Source organism: Epinephelus moara, chromosome 16 (assembly GCF_006386435.1).
Source record: "Epinephelus moara isolate mb chromosome 16, YSFRI_EMoa_1.0, whole genome shotgun sequence".
Classification (NCBI taxonomy): domain Eukaryota; kingdom Metazoa; phylum Chordata; class Actinopteri; order Perciformes; family Serranidae; genus Epinephelus; species Epinephelus moara.
Window position 1 is genome coordinate 11,306,406 of NC_065521.1, and position 15,122 is coordinate 11,321,527.

General features: G+C 40.2%; 1 protein-coding gene across 4 annotated transcripts in view; it reads left to right on the forward strand.

Moving 5' to 3' along the window:
- The window catches only part of trim33 (tripartite motif containing 33), a 38,083-nt gene that overhangs the window by 18,257 nt on the left and 4,704 nt on the right, over positions 1 to 15,122 (forward strand). The window contains exons 11-20 of one of the 4 annotated variants that reach the window (XM_050065874.1): positions 3,210 to 3,266; positions 3,512 to 3,712; positions 4,141 to 4,273; positions 4,792 to 4,855; positions 5,930 to 6,083; positions 8,648 to 9,066; positions 9,290 to 9,401; positions 9,485 to 9,559; positions 11,160 to 11,312; positions 14,552 to 14,602. In XM_050065874.1, the coding sequence (XP_049921831.1) occupies positions 3,210 to 3,266; positions 3,512 to 3,712; positions 4,141 to 4,273; positions 4,792 to 4,855; positions 5,930 to 6,083; positions 8,648 to 9,066; positions 9,290 to 9,401; positions 9,485 to 9,559; positions 11,160 to 11,312; positions 14,552 to 14,602 (1,419 nt within the window). The remainder of the gene's footprint in view (positions 1 to 3,209; positions 3,267 to 3,511; positions 3,713 to 4,140; positions 4,274 to 4,791; positions 4,856 to 5,929; positions 6,084 to 8,647; positions 9,067 to 9,289; positions 9,402 to 9,484; positions 9,560 to 11,159; positions 11,313 to 14,551; positions 14,603 to 15,122) is intronic. The other 3 variants (XM_050065876.1, XM_050065875.1, XM_050065877.1) reach the window with 3 other exon arrangements.

A 15,122-nucleotide genomic window follows, 5' to 3' on the forward strand; every position in this document is an offset into this window, starting at 1 on the left:
CCAGTTATTAGGTTTAGGGGGCAAACACTTTTTCACACAGGGCCATGTAGCTTTGGATTTTTTTCTTCCTCATTAATAAAACCCTTCATTTAAAAACTGCATTTTGTGTTTACTTGTGTTATCTTTGACTAATGTTTAAATTTGTTTGATGATCTGAAACATTTAAGTGGGGAAAACATGGAAAAAAGTAAGAAATCAGGAAGGGGGCAAACACTTTTTCACACCACTGCATATCTCATTTTTCTTGTTTGTGGGTATGATTGTGGTTTTTATTCGTTGGATTGTGTTTAGAATGAGGTCATTATTGAGTATGTAGTTTGTCCACCAGAGAGCACTGACAGGTTTATTTTGTCAAATGTCCCACTCATATACTTTATACGTATTTACTGTACAAATATTGATCACAATTGTATAAATAACTGACTTTTAAGGGATTCTCATAAAAATGGTTGTTTATGATCTGAGTTTAAGTGGTTAAGTGAAAGTTAAGTGATACAAACCTATTGCTCAGTTGTTGCTATCTGGGTATTTAAATAACTCAAATAACTACTGGTAAAAATTGGTATCAATATTAAACAGTCCAGTATCAGTCAGCCAATACTTTTTAGACAGAATCTTAAGTTAGGCTGATTTTGATGGCTGACTATTTGTGAAATCTTTAAATGTTTATGGTTAAAAACAAGGCTGGTAGCACTAATATCCATCTTAACTTTATCGAGTATTCAGTTCAGAGCTGCTAATATTAAAATAGAATCATTTGATCAAAGTAAAAACATAAATTATGTTTGAAAATGCATTGTTAATCACCATATTAAATTTATTCAATAAGTTCATTCAGCCAGACACATACAAGCCCAAAGAAAGCATTGACTGATACAGAAGGGAACAAGCCAAACCTGAAACCAGACTACTATACCTTAATTTTTTTTGGCTCAAACCTCTTTTACCTTAGCAGATATAGCTCAACCTTGGCCAGAAACCTAAGCAGGGTAATGGTGTCCTCTGACTGGTCCATTCCAGCAAGTTAAAGTCCTTTTCTGCTACAGGAACTTAAAGCAGCTGTCATGGATATTTGTATAATGTCAGTATATCAAATAACAGTGTATCATGCAGGTGTAGTAATGAACCTACCAAGATTTATCACCCAAATCTACAGCTCCCCTTGGCTTTACGGAGCACTGTGGCAAGTTTCAGCTTATTGTTTCACTCTTATACCACCATTTGCAACTGCACCAGGCAGCTGCTTACAGCAAAAAAGTTCTGGAAACTCACTGTACACTACCTGCTCAACACTAAACAGCAGACAGACACAGTTAGAGACTAGCTGGTGAACACTGATAAGCACTTAGCAGCTGGAGAACCAGATATTTCTCTCAGGAGTAGGGCAGGCAGAAGTTGGTTGGTGGCCCACAACAGCGTCCAATGTGTTAAATCACTTTTACCTCCATTTCTGCCAGATACTTGGCATGCTGTTAGCTGTAGTCACCCCTGTGGTGATGTAATGACACATCTGCTTGTTCAGTCATGATAGACAGTATTGCTGGCCATCCCTAAAAGTATGTCGAACATGCATACAGTATCATCACCTGAGCAGTGCTGAAATGTAGTTCCAGAAACTCGTTCCTAAAGCAGATAGATAATTGTAGAAACAAAACTGAAGCCTGCAAAAAGTGGCTACACATTACATTACATTTTGTGAAGTTCCTGCAGTGGAAAAAGGCTATTATTCTAATCTGCTAGTATTGATGGGTAACCACACAGGTTCCACAAAACAAACCTGGGAGAATGCTGCTTTAAAATCAAAACAAATGCAAACTGCTGTGTCTGTGCTAAGATTCTAACACAACATGTCGCTGCAGAAACATGGTGGCCACCCTGTGGTCTCCCCCTAAGAAGCCCCAGTGAGTTAGCAGTTTCATTTTCAATCAAAATACCCCTTTGGCAACTAGATGCGTGCCACCTGGGTGGTGCACAGTGCAGAGCAGTCAAGGCTAGCTAACCAGTAAAGCATAAATACCTTTTTAGCTTATTAGTGCTAGTACGTCTACTTAACTGAAGAGTAACAAAATTAATCTACAGACCAACATTTGTAACCAGTCAAAAATCTTCTAGGCAGTTAAGCAATAACTGGTAACCGTGAATATTCCTACTTTCAGTGTTACTCGCAGAAAGTCATTGTGTGTATCCTTAAGCTCTAACAAATGTATCGGATGAAATGTTCCTTCCTCATAAAACATTTGCAAAGCCGATTTCTGAAGTATTTTCAATCTAGCATTGTTTTCGTCCGTGTTTACTAGCTTGCAGTCTTTCTCTCTTCCCTATCTTTGTGGTGTATTGTGGTGTATCTTAGTGTGTTACCTCCACCTGTTGATCAGTGGAATAGTGTGACACCATTGGTAGGACTGTGTATTGCATCACCTACATGTATGCACAAGAAACAAAACAGGGACCCAGACATAGCAAAACGGCTCCATAGTGCTACGAGAGGTTTAAACCTCCACACGGAACCCTTTTAGAATAGAATAGAATAGAAAGCCTTAACTGCATTGCACAGGAACAAAAGGATGCTAGGTATACAGCGGAAATGTGGGGCCTACTTCTGAGGTGCAGACAAGTACAGATAGCGTTTGCATGGCAAACTAACATTTATGCAACAAGATTGTTGTGTGACAAACACCAAGACAATAAATAACACACAATGTAAAATAAGTAACGTGTAATGTAAAATAAGTAGCATATGGTCTAATTTGAAAATTAAAAAGCATGGTCCGTTTATAATTTTGGCAGGGTCATACTTGGCAGTGCAATGAAAACTATTTCAAAGTGGAATTTTCAGATTAATGGTGCATATTCAAAAATGGAAATGAAAGATTTTGTGCATGCAAATTAAATTTAAATTTAATCAAATTATTTCATTTGAATCCTGGCATACCTGAACTTTCAAATCCAAGGTGCAGATCAACCAATTAAAACAGAGTTAGATTTCAAATAAAAAGTGTTTTGCATGCGTTTTCGTAGAAGGGCGCAAATGTACTGTGTCCTCGTGTAGTCCTGCTTTTGCACTGCGTTACCACTGTATCTATAAATGAAATGCTGATGATTTGGTGAAATCACATAACATGTACAGTATGAAAATGTACATTTACTGCCTGCATGTAAGACTAGGTAAGAACCTCCACTACATCCAGCCCCTTTTTCTTTGTGTCCAGATGTCTATTGAATCTGAGATGAGCCACCAAAGGTTTCGTTTCTTACTACAATCAGGGGTTTGGCACCTTTTTCCTACTTTGTCGTTTGTGTGTCTTGTGCAGCATGTGTTGTCACCCAAATGCATGATCATGCAACCATATTGTTTTTACAAATTTTTTTTTGGACTGAAAGTCAGTGAATGGTTCCTGTCGTCCTTTCTTTCTTCCCTTTCTTTTACTCTTTTTCTTCCTGTCGTTGTCCTTCCTTCCCTCCTTCCCACGGCCCTCTTTTCCTCAATCCCTATCTCTCTTTTTCTGTGCAGCATTCCAACCCAGGGCATGCAGGCCCTTTCCCGGTGGCATCCCTCCATAATGCAAACCCCACAAGTCCCACCAGTGCCAGTATGGCCGGGGCCCACGCTCATCGCGGCCCTGCCAGCCCCATCATAGGCCCCATCGAGCTCATCCCCTCTGTCACCAATCCTGAGAACCTGCCCTGCCTACCTGAGATCCCGCCCATTCAGGTGCGCACTTTCTAACAATGTAGAATTTGTAACATTTTCTTGTTATTCACCTGCCACTTATAGATTTCTGTCTGTAAAATAATTTGAAAAATAACATGAAAGTTGGAAATGTTTTACTAACAGTTCTCTCAATGAAGAAACAAATGTTTATGTATACTGGGAAAATTATTTAAAGTATTTACATTATTTTTTTCATTTTCATTTTGAACTATTATAATTACAATGAGAAAATGATAGGAAATATGCAAATATTTGAATTTATTAATATGTAAAATGTGCCATTCACTGGAAAAGGTATAGAGAGGCACAACTATAAAATGTGATGTGGTGCATGTGTAGACAAATTGAACACAAAATTTCCATGTCCTTTGACCTCTTTAATAACTTGATTCTCCATTTATTTTTTCCCTACCACTGTACTTTTCAAGCTGGAGGATGCAGGTTCCAGCAACCTTGGACACCTCCTGTCCCGCTACATCTCAGCTAGCACGCAGCATCACCTCGGGTCAGTGGACATCAATGCCTCACCTGGACTGTCCACACACTCTCCTGGATCTTCAGGTAACCACACGTTCAGGGACATGGATTCACAGTCACATCTTACAGAGCTTGAGTTTTTTTAAATGCTTTATTTCCTGCCTTTAAAGCCGTTGTAATCACATTCATGATAACATCAGGCCCTTAAGGATTCAGTGGTAGGGCCCAATGTCACAAAGAGCAGCCATTGGTCATAATTGTAAAAAGCTGCCAAATAATTAAATGTGACTTTTTACTTGTATGAAATACACTAGATTAACAAAAATAAAAAAAAAATAAAAAATGTTTATGCCATTGAAATTTAATCTTCAGAAAAATACCCTATCACAATGTGTCATTACCATGGTAAAAAAATATATAGTGTAAGATATTGGAAATGATGCCCACCCCTTCATTATATCCTGCATCTCTTTTCTAGATATGTGTACATTATGTCCCTTGAGGAATGAAATGGAACTTTCATGTATGTGCACAATATAAAATGATCACTGCTGCTTCATCATCACCTGTTTCCATGTTTTCCATCTCATGTCTATCCAAAGGTCTGTCGAATGCCCATACGCCAGCACGACCTTCTAGCACGTCCAGCACAGGCAGCAGAGGCAGGTGAGAAAATAGGAAAGTATTTCTAGAAAATATTAAGAAAAATATGAGTCCAAGTTTAGTGATGCAATGAATTGGAATTGATTGGTCAGAGTATCATGAGTGGAGTTAACAAATGTTAATAATGATCGGCTCAGATGGGACTTGCTCAAGCTGTAGACACTCAGAACTGGCAGGAGCTGACTTTCTAACAGCAGGATGGTGATGAGGTCATGCCACATGACCCTGTCTGTGCTGCACCTTAAGGAACAGGGGCCTGAAAATGCCTTTTCACATAGATTTATGTTATGAAAAAGATGTCTGTAAGTCAGCGGATATTTTTTTTAGGTGCATCAACTTACCAGTACAAACAAATAAATTTTTATTTAAATCATTATGTCCAAAATGTTGTAAAATTCACTAACGGCCAAATCCAGAGTTATTCTGAACTGTTTTAAATGTGAGCGAGCCTCAGACCGGCATCTGGGAAGCAAGGTTAAAGGAAACACTAGTGTCCTTATGGATGCAGAAGAGCTGACTTATTTTATACTCGGAAGTTGAATGTTTTTGCTTCATGTGCACCAGAGCAACTTTCATAGTAATGAACGGGGCCCATCTCCAATGCTTATCCAATTCTCCTTATACATCCATGGCTTAAATCAGATGCTTGAAAATCAGCTGCTGTCAGTGACAGAAGTTAGATGTGGAAGTGTGAAACATCTTGTCTCATACTAGAAATCAGCATTTTATTAGTTAACTGCAATCTTTACCTAACCTTGAGAAAGAAATATTAGTTGCATAACAGTAACCCCAGTGCTTGTCTTTGTCAAACGAGAAATTTCCAGACCCCTTTCAAAATGTGTCAGTTTAGATTTCCTTGCTTTACTTTGTTAAATTCTGATGACCAAAATGAAACAAACACACTATGCAAGTGTACAGTGCCCAACATCGAGACTGAAGTCATAACAGTTACGATCCCTGTGCAATCTCAGTTCAGTTAATGATTAGAGTCATAATTAGTAGTTATTTGGTTTGATGATGTTTATGTTTAAACAATTACATTAATGTTTCTGCATGGATTATTTTTGTGTGTTTAAGCTGTAGCTCTGCAGGGAGGGCGGGACCAGGAAGTAGTACTGCGGTGGAGCAGGTGAGGGTGAAGCAGGAACCTGGTACAGATGACAGCTATAGCTGTCCAGCTTCTTCTCTGAAGACTGAGCGGGGCGCAGATGCTGGAAGGAGTGCCTGCATGGTATGAATACTTTATATATTCAAAAAATATATATGTCAGATAACTGGTAACACTGGCTTAATAGGCCAGAAACAGAGAATCTTTCTTTCGGGTAATATTGAATTTTTGTTGTGATAACATTTTCAGCCACATCACTCTGCACCATGTATAGCCCGGTTTCCACCAAACACTTTTGGTATGGTACCTTTGACCGAAAGTAACCCTTCAGACCTGGTATCTAGACCCTAGCATTTTCACTGCAAACAGTACCCTTAAATAGGCCCGTTTCCACTGAAGAAGTTCCTGGTACTGTTTGGGGGGCAGGAACTACTACAGGAACGTCCTCTCACTCTGCCCTCTCAACCGCTGTGTCTCCACTGAGTCATGGTCCGTGAAAAAATATCCGCTGGGAAAAAAAAAATTTTTCACGGACCCTTTATTGAGTTGTTACAGACACCGCTAACAGCTAACGGTTAGCCCAGCTAATCTACGATAACCATGTTGTTATTTACAAAACATCACATCCCGCCTTGAGTATATCCAATCAGCACCAAGTAATGCCCAAAGCCCAGCCAAGAGTTTCTCGGGGCCGTTCTGAGTACCTACTCTGAGGCAGGGACTTGTTTAGCCCCTGTAAAAGTTCCGGAACTCTGTCCTTCGGGGGTGGTTCCTGCGGTGGAGACACGCACCAACGGCCCCGGCCCCGTAAAATTACCCCGAAGTTCCTGCGGTGGAAACGGGCCTAAAGTGTTTGGGGTTGTTGTCACTCACTGCTCCATCCAGCACTCACTGTATTTCCTCATTACCGGTGACACAGATGGAAGTCTGCGCCTTGTTTATTGTCCACGGAACGATGCTGCACGCTGACATTTTCAGAACAAAATTAAACAGGGTGCAGTGAGAGTCTCTCTCCATGGGATATTTAAAAATAGTGGGTTTGTGCATTTAGTCCATCACAGGCAAGCACAGGGGTTTAGTGTTGCTGTAGCTCGACACTACGCGGCCCTTTTTTTTTTCCCTCCGAGTTAGGATTAGAATATTTGCAGTTTACATAACCTGGCCGAAATTAATACATATAAACGCTTGAAGATCCACTCATTACCAAAAGTGTATGTCTTATAAAAACTTAAGTGATGGTCAAAGTTGTCATGTGGAATATTTAAGGTGTGTTGATTGAGTCACGTCATCAGCTCATGCATTGAGTAACATTACAAGGTAACGTTCCACCTTAAAAATCCCAGCAGTCGGCCCGGTGAATCAAGTTATTCACTCTAACTCCGGCTGCTACAAGAGGCAGCAAAACATACTTATATTTTATAGTTACAGTCTACTAATTAAACTGTCCACGATATGAACTGTAGCTTCTGCCTCAAAACCAGCCACAGCTCAGCCCTGAGCAGAGTGACCGTCCTCTACTGACAATCATACTGCAGTGTTCACAGCTCCACCTTTTAGTACCAGATCTGTGTGCTAGGTAGCCTAACAGAGGGGGGACCAAAAATGGCAACGTTTAGGAACGGTTCCATTGGTACCATCCACAACTTTTCGCAGTGAAAACGGAACTGTACCGTAACTTACTGCTAGGTGGAAACAGGGCTTATGACATGCATGATGATTTCAGAGTCCATCAATCTTTGCCTTATGTGCTTTGTATTGTAAATAACAGACAATTGGGAAGATGGAAAATGGGAACACAGTATAGACAAAATGGGAGATGGTTAAAAGATAGTCCATGTACTAGGGCTGAGGAAAAAGAAAAGTGAAGAAATAAATTGAATTGTTTGTCCTAGGTTTTTTTCCTGAAGTGCGTGAATTTTATTTTAGATTGTGACAATAGCCCCTGGTCTCCCCTAATCAACCCTGCGTTTTCAGTCACAGACAAAGCAACTCAAATCCTGGTGACATGCACACGAGGAAGAGCTAGTATACATAAAGATGCCATGTGTGTGGGCACTATCACGACAAATCAAAGCTAAATGTAAACACTCTCAAGAAACAGCTGAGTGTATCGCAGCCTTTGCAGAACTCTTCAGTACGGTGTGTGTGTGTGGAGAGCCAGGAGAGAGAGACAGTGGGTTTGCACTCAGGACAGGCAGATGAGCTGGATGTCAGGTTAGCAGTGAACCATGAATGTAACAATAAATGTTCTGTGTAAGATACAGTTTGACAGAAATTTAAGGCCAGTGAAGCTTTTTTAGTAGCGCATAGAGAAACAGTCTTGCGGGTTTTACGTCTTCTGAACGGCCTTCAAACAATTTAGAATGAATATCAGCCAATAACAATTGGACCACCCATACCTGGGGGTGTCCGATTTATAATCCTAGCTCGTAGGAGCAAGCTAATAGTGAATGGGGAGATTTTTATGTAGCGGCAGAGCTAATCATTTAGCAGTGGCTCTGCCCCCTATGCAGATGGGGAAAAACACTGAACCTTGCTTCATGTCATTTATTTTTTGACATCACTTCTGCATCTCCATACTACTTAGAGACAGCATTGTAAGATGTGTTCAATTAATACAATCTTTCAGAAGATTATCATACTGTTTTAAAATGATCTAATTTTTTTTGTGTGTGTTGTATCCCCAGATGAGCAGTCCAGAGAACAGCCCCCTTCCTGTGATGGGAGTCGTATCTGCTGGCCAAGATGCTCTCAAGGCTTTAGGGGAGCGCATCAAAACAGAACCCCAATCTGAGACGCCTTGTTCTGGACTAAATGGCTCCAGTGCAGCCACTTCCTCTTCCACTACGACCTCCACTACCTCGTTATCATCTGCCAACAGCAGCACGGCAGGCGCTCCGCTCACTAATGGAAACTTAGGCAAGGGGGCAGAGACCAAAGAGGGCAGGGCTTCAGATGGAACAGGCAATTCTCTTGGGAAAGAAGACGACCCTAATGAAGACTGGTGTGCTGTTTGTATCAACGGTGGGGACCTGCTGTGCTGTGACCACTGCCCCAAAGTGTTCCACATGAAATGCCATGTACCCACCATAAGAATCTTCCCAACGTAAGTGATCAGTACAGGTGATTTCTTTGGTGGTGTATTTTGATAAGAATTTTAATGCTGTTGCAGATTTGTCAGTCCAGACCTAATGTTCGAGTACACCACTCCATATTATTCTGAATGTTCTGGATCTTCTCTAAACATTTGGCTCTGACTGCTGTTATTTGTCCATGCAGATGAAAGGTAATGTTAACATAATGTCCTTTGTGTTATTTTTGTGTCTCAGGGGGGACTTTCTCTGCACGTTTTGCCGGAGTCTAACCACCCCAGAAATAGAGTACTGTGACGACAGCAAGAAATTCAAAGGAGTGCAGGGCCTGAGTCCTGAGGACCAAAGGGTCAGTACAGCCACCCCACACCCTTAAAGGCCTCTATATGATTAGCACAAGGCAGCTAATACTGTCTCTTCCTCTCTTTGCAGAAATGTGAACGCCTCCTGCTGCACATTTTCTGTCATGAGCTCAGCGTGGGCTTCAGGGAACCTGTTCCTAGCTCTGTAAGTAGCTGCACATGACTTACACACACACACAGACGCAGGCATGCACACAGGCTCAGATCATATACCTTCTGTCCTGTTCCTTCCTTCTTTCCTCAGTAGTGGCAAATAGGGATTTGCACGATGAGTCGACTAGACCATTAAACATTGCTACCTTTGCTAGTTGATGCCAGAATTACTAGCCTGTTAAACTTATTAAGATGCCTGGGGCGTCGGTGGCTTAGTGGGTGGAGCAGGCGCCCCATGTACAAGGCTGTTGCCGCAGCGGCCCAGGTTTGAGTCTAGCCTGTGGCCGTTTGCTGCGCGTCATCCCCCCTCTCTCTCTCCCTTTCAAACTAACCTGTCCTGTCTATTAAAGGCAAAATGCCCTAAAAAATATCTTTGGGAGAAAAAAAAAAAAAAAAAAAAACTTAGATAAAGATACCCAGAGGAAAATGGGTTGAATTTAGATCTACATACAATATGAGCAGTTACTTTGATCATCAATGGTTCTCCCTCTCCCTTCACACACACACTGGATGTCTTCTTGCTAGGCTGAACCAGAGAGGTGCATTTGGGTGCACAAGAGATCTAGACAAGCCTGGATGTATGTGGTGTGTGTTTGTATCAATTTGCAGCTCTGCTCATACATGAGAGTTACTGTGTGAGTGAATATGTTTTTGAATAGGGATGATCTGGGATGTTAAATGTTATTTGGCAACTTTAATTTAATTAATTGTTGTCACGTTTCATAGTAAAATGTTTGATGTCCATAACCCATGGCGCAAAGTGCCACATATTTCAGCAGCATGATATGGTTTGTGAAAAATGTGATTAACGATTTCACATGGGTTCTTATACACGCAATATTAATTGGGACAATGTTTATTAACCTTACAGAATCAATTATGCTCAGTTCTGAATGTTTTGTGAGTGTCGTCTTCCTTTAGACTAGTCCACGGGGAAATTAGTCATTAGGAACATCCCTAGTGGCAGACATGTTTTGTTTTTTTTAACCACATATGCTAATCCTTATTGTTGTTCTGTTCAAACAGATTAAACAGTAATTGAGATGTTTGAAGTAGACATTGTTTCCACATGGAATTACAAAGCAAAAAATAAATGCTCCAATGTTAACCAGAAACCTGTAACTTTTGGTTAAAATTCCAAGATACTTTTTTACCCATTTTACAAACTAGGACAGTTTTGAAATGCACTGAAAACTCCTTTTTGTGTTTTGTGTGCTGGTATTTTTTTGTTTGTTTGTTTTATTGTATTGCATACTTAAATGTACCATTTTTTGTTCTGTGGTTAATAGCTTATTAGTAATAATAATAATATAATAATGTTATATCATCAATTCTACTACTAGGTAACACCACCTTTTGTCAAGAAAACCAAACCAACCCCTAAAGCACAAAAAAGTTATACTTATTATCCAAACCTAAACCTCAGCTCCACTAACTTTAGAGTTGCTCTGATTTCTGTGTTTCTGTTGTTTTTGCCAAACTGCAAACCACGTTGTCCTCTGGCTCTCATGTTCAAGGCAAATAAAAACTCTTTGATATGCTCTGAAGTAGTTCAATATGTTGTCTGACCCAGATTTTTTTTTTCCAACAAGGTGCCGAACTACTACAAGATCATCAAGCAGCCGATGGATCTGAAGAAGGTGAAGAAGAGGCTGCAGTTACGAAGCTCCCAGTACTACCAGTCTGTCCAGGAGTTTGTGTCTGATATGCGCCTGGTCTTCAAAAACTGTGCAGAGTACAATGAGGTGAGCAGCATGAGTCATAGCTTTGCTTTGTGGAATGGCATCTGCTTGTGTGTGTGTGTGTGTGTGTGTGTGTGTGTGTGTGTGTGTGTGTGTGTGTGTGCGTGGGTGTGCGCATGCAGAGAAGGGTTAGACTGATATGAGTTGAATTTTAAATTGCCATCAGCTAATTAAATAGCTTAGATTAAATCATTTGACCACTTTCATTTACAAAAAGTTTTGGGCTAATGCGGTAGGCCTTTTAAAGGAATAATTCTTTAGCAAAAACATAAGTGAACAATGAAATGAAAACATAAAACAATTTATTTGTCAGTGTTAGGTAATATGGATCCCCTCAATATATTGGTCTAACCTTATGTGAAGACACAGGTGACATTGGAAAAGGAAGTGTGAAGGGGTGCTAATGGCCTGCAATGTGTGTACAGTTTTGTACCCCTACTAACACTGGCTGTTGGAGGACGTAGTATAGAGGTGTCACTGTGTTCTCTTTACACTGACTGCAGGAGGACTGTCTGAATCCTGTTAACACCGTCTGTTTGGTTTTTTTATGGGTCACTGTGGTCACTTTCATATTCTTCTATGGGGGACTTGTTAATTTCACTGTATGTTGGATGTATTTATTTTGTTTGATTTTCTGTAGTGGGTGTCAGCTTATGCTTCCCTGTACCCTCTGTGTGTTAAAAAAAAAGACCCAGTCTTGCTTGATATGTCACCTAGAGGGGTCTACTGTGAAGCATACTGTGTTTGATCATCTATTCCAACTTCCAACCACATGAGTTAGCTTCTGTTTTATCAAGAAGTGAACAAGGTGACATCTCAGATTACCCTGAGACATCACTTCATTTGACTAATGTTGAATTTTAAGGCTGTGAGCTGCAGGACAACCTCACCATACATTTGTTATTATGCAACCAAAATTAACAGCAAGCAGGGTCGTCACTTGAAGTGGATGTTGGTAATGCTCGATACATCTTGTGTCATTTTAGTTTGCATGACTTTTATAGAGGGAGACATTTCAGCAGAAGGACGTCATTACTGTAATGTAATTAGATTAAAATAATTTGTAAGTCATTAATTAGTGCGTAATTACTTATGTGACTATTTAGGTAACATAGGGCACCATTCATGGCAACACAAATAAAGGACTATATTTTCAAGATAGATTGAAGCTTGTTTCAGTGTTACATCTTTCTGAAGGCAGAAAAACTGTCTGTGGAGCAGCTATTGGTCTGTTGTTGTTGCCTGTTGTGCAATTACTCAGCGTTGGTCGGTCATTTTTTAATGAGAACCTATGTACACATAGCATAGACACAAGAAAAATCTAATAATTCTACGTATGGTCATTAAAAAAATACTCTGATGAGCTATTATCAACAAAATACAGAATATTAACTAAGTATGGCTGTCCTGTTAAATGCTCAGGAAAAACAATTTCAAGAAAAAATCTGCCTATAAACCTACTCATAGACTTAAAGGAACAGGAAAAAAAGGAAAATGACATTTTTCAAAGGCTATCAGAAGTTATAATGGAGTGCTTTGGAGAGCAGCAGTACGTAAAGCACTGGTTAATTAAAGTCTTTGACGATGTTAATAGACCAAATCACAATGTTTGTTTACAGTAACTTCCGGATAGAAACTGAAGCTGTTATCTCAAAGCCACAAGACTCCGTTAACATAAACAGTCATTTTGCAGAGCACAGGAGTTGACGGTCTGTTGCTGTCTTGATCAGTTAGTTAGTGTGTAAGGTCAAGTGGTGAAAAATTCCAAATATAGCGTATACTCCAACTGATTTTTTTAGGTGGCCTAAATACGTTTTGCTGTGGCTCCTGTCCATAGCAGTACATTGCTTAGTTTTCGTGCTACCGTGTTTATATATTTTTTAAAGTGACAATTATGGCTGAAAATGACAACAGAAATAAACAAATTTCACATATCTGCACAATTTAAATCAATTGCCAGTTGTCTACCTGCAAGTAATTGTTGTTGTTAGCGTGATGTCGCATTGAGTCAGTCTATGGCGTTCCCTGAGAATATTTTTTTTAAGAATGAACTATTTTCAAACAGTTACATAATCTATGATGAATTCATTTCTGTGGTTACACCAGTTGTAAAGACAACATTGTTGACGCATACTATTAACATACAAAACCTTAAATAACTGTACGTGCACAAGAGCTGCAAAAGCTGCAAAGGCAACCGATTCAATTCATTTTCAATGGGCACCAGCGACCACGGCTGCAAAAGCTGCAAAGTGTCCGCGTTTTGGCGACCAGAGCGTCAGATGAAAGTTGGGGAGTCATGAAGTTTATGCAAATTAGCTATGACGCATTTTGCCTGCAAATGACCAGCCACCAATCAAAAAGTAGATGTCCATCGCTTGTGTGGAACCCAGAGAATATCCTCGGAAATTTTAGTTTCTACCACACATTCGTTCCTACTTCAAAATGAGAGAGCAGCTAATCACTGCTGTAGCTGGACGCCGAGTCCTTTATGATTCAAGCCTGTTCATATATAGGGACCGAAATCAAAAGGAGCAAGTGTTGGAAGCTGTGTCCCGAGTAGTTGGTTTGCCTGGTGAGTTGATATTGAGAAAGAATTTTTTAGACAAGGGACAAATACATCCATGCTAATATAACTTTCTTTACTCATGTAGCCTAGCTTTTGGGGCTGGGCAGCCGGCAAAGGCACTGTGCTCCAGACAGTAACCTGCTTTGCGGCTCCTTTAAATTGACAAGCACAATCGAACGTTCGAATGTATGACATGAGCGACTTGAGCTGCCAAAAAATATTTTGGACGCCGGCGCTGCTTGGGCGACCTCGGCGACCTTTGCAGCTCTTGGTGTGCGCATACAGTAATGCATTTATTTACACAGAAGTGGTAAAGAAACATAAAAGACAGAAATGACATTTGGTAAAATAGGAAATGTGTCTAAAAAATAAAGCAGATTGTATGTACCACCATAGAGATGGTAATATAACTAGATAGACGCAAAAACCAGAGATTAACTAAAATAATCTGTTGTTTCCTGTAGCCCATGTGACTAAATGGACTGAAGAGTACAGACTTTACTTGCTGTTAATTTCTGCAGTAACAAATTTGTTATGCCCACCTCTTGGCTTGAGCACAGTAGGTCATGAACAGATTTCTGATCTGTTATTATCTAACCTGCTTGTGCTGTGAACTCTTTTTTCCCCCCTGCTGCTTCACTGTGTTTGTTATAATGTTATTGCCCCTTTTTAGATGTCTCGAATAATCCAGGTTTATGATGAGGACAAACAGATTAATACGCAGGTAAGCCGTTTCAAATCGAGAACAGATGTCCTGTCTCCTCCCACTGAGGCTCCAAGAAATGTGTTTGCCCTTCATCTTAGCATCCAGAATTCATGAGCAGCAGACTTTGCAGTCATACAGCTTTAAACTACAGAAATGATGCATAAAATGGCTGAAAAACTAATTATATGCTTTACATGAAACTGTATTGAGAGGTGGTAAGAGCAGTGTGGTTGGTTCCAAGGTCTCTGGAGGTGTTGAAAAAAGTTTAAGGGCATTTTCCTATTAGGTATGATTGCTTTGTATTGTGCCCAATAGGGCCGCAACGGTACATGTATTTGTGTCGAACCGTTCGGTACGCGACTTTCGGTTCGGCACGACCCTGTACCGAATTATTGGGCGCAGGATATTATTTTATTTTATTTTGTTTTATTTTAATTCCGTTTTTGCGAGCCGAACCATTTAAAATATCTAGTTCCCCGACGGACATAATTGAGTGACGGACCGAGTCCTGTAAATCTCCACTTTCACTTTATGCAGC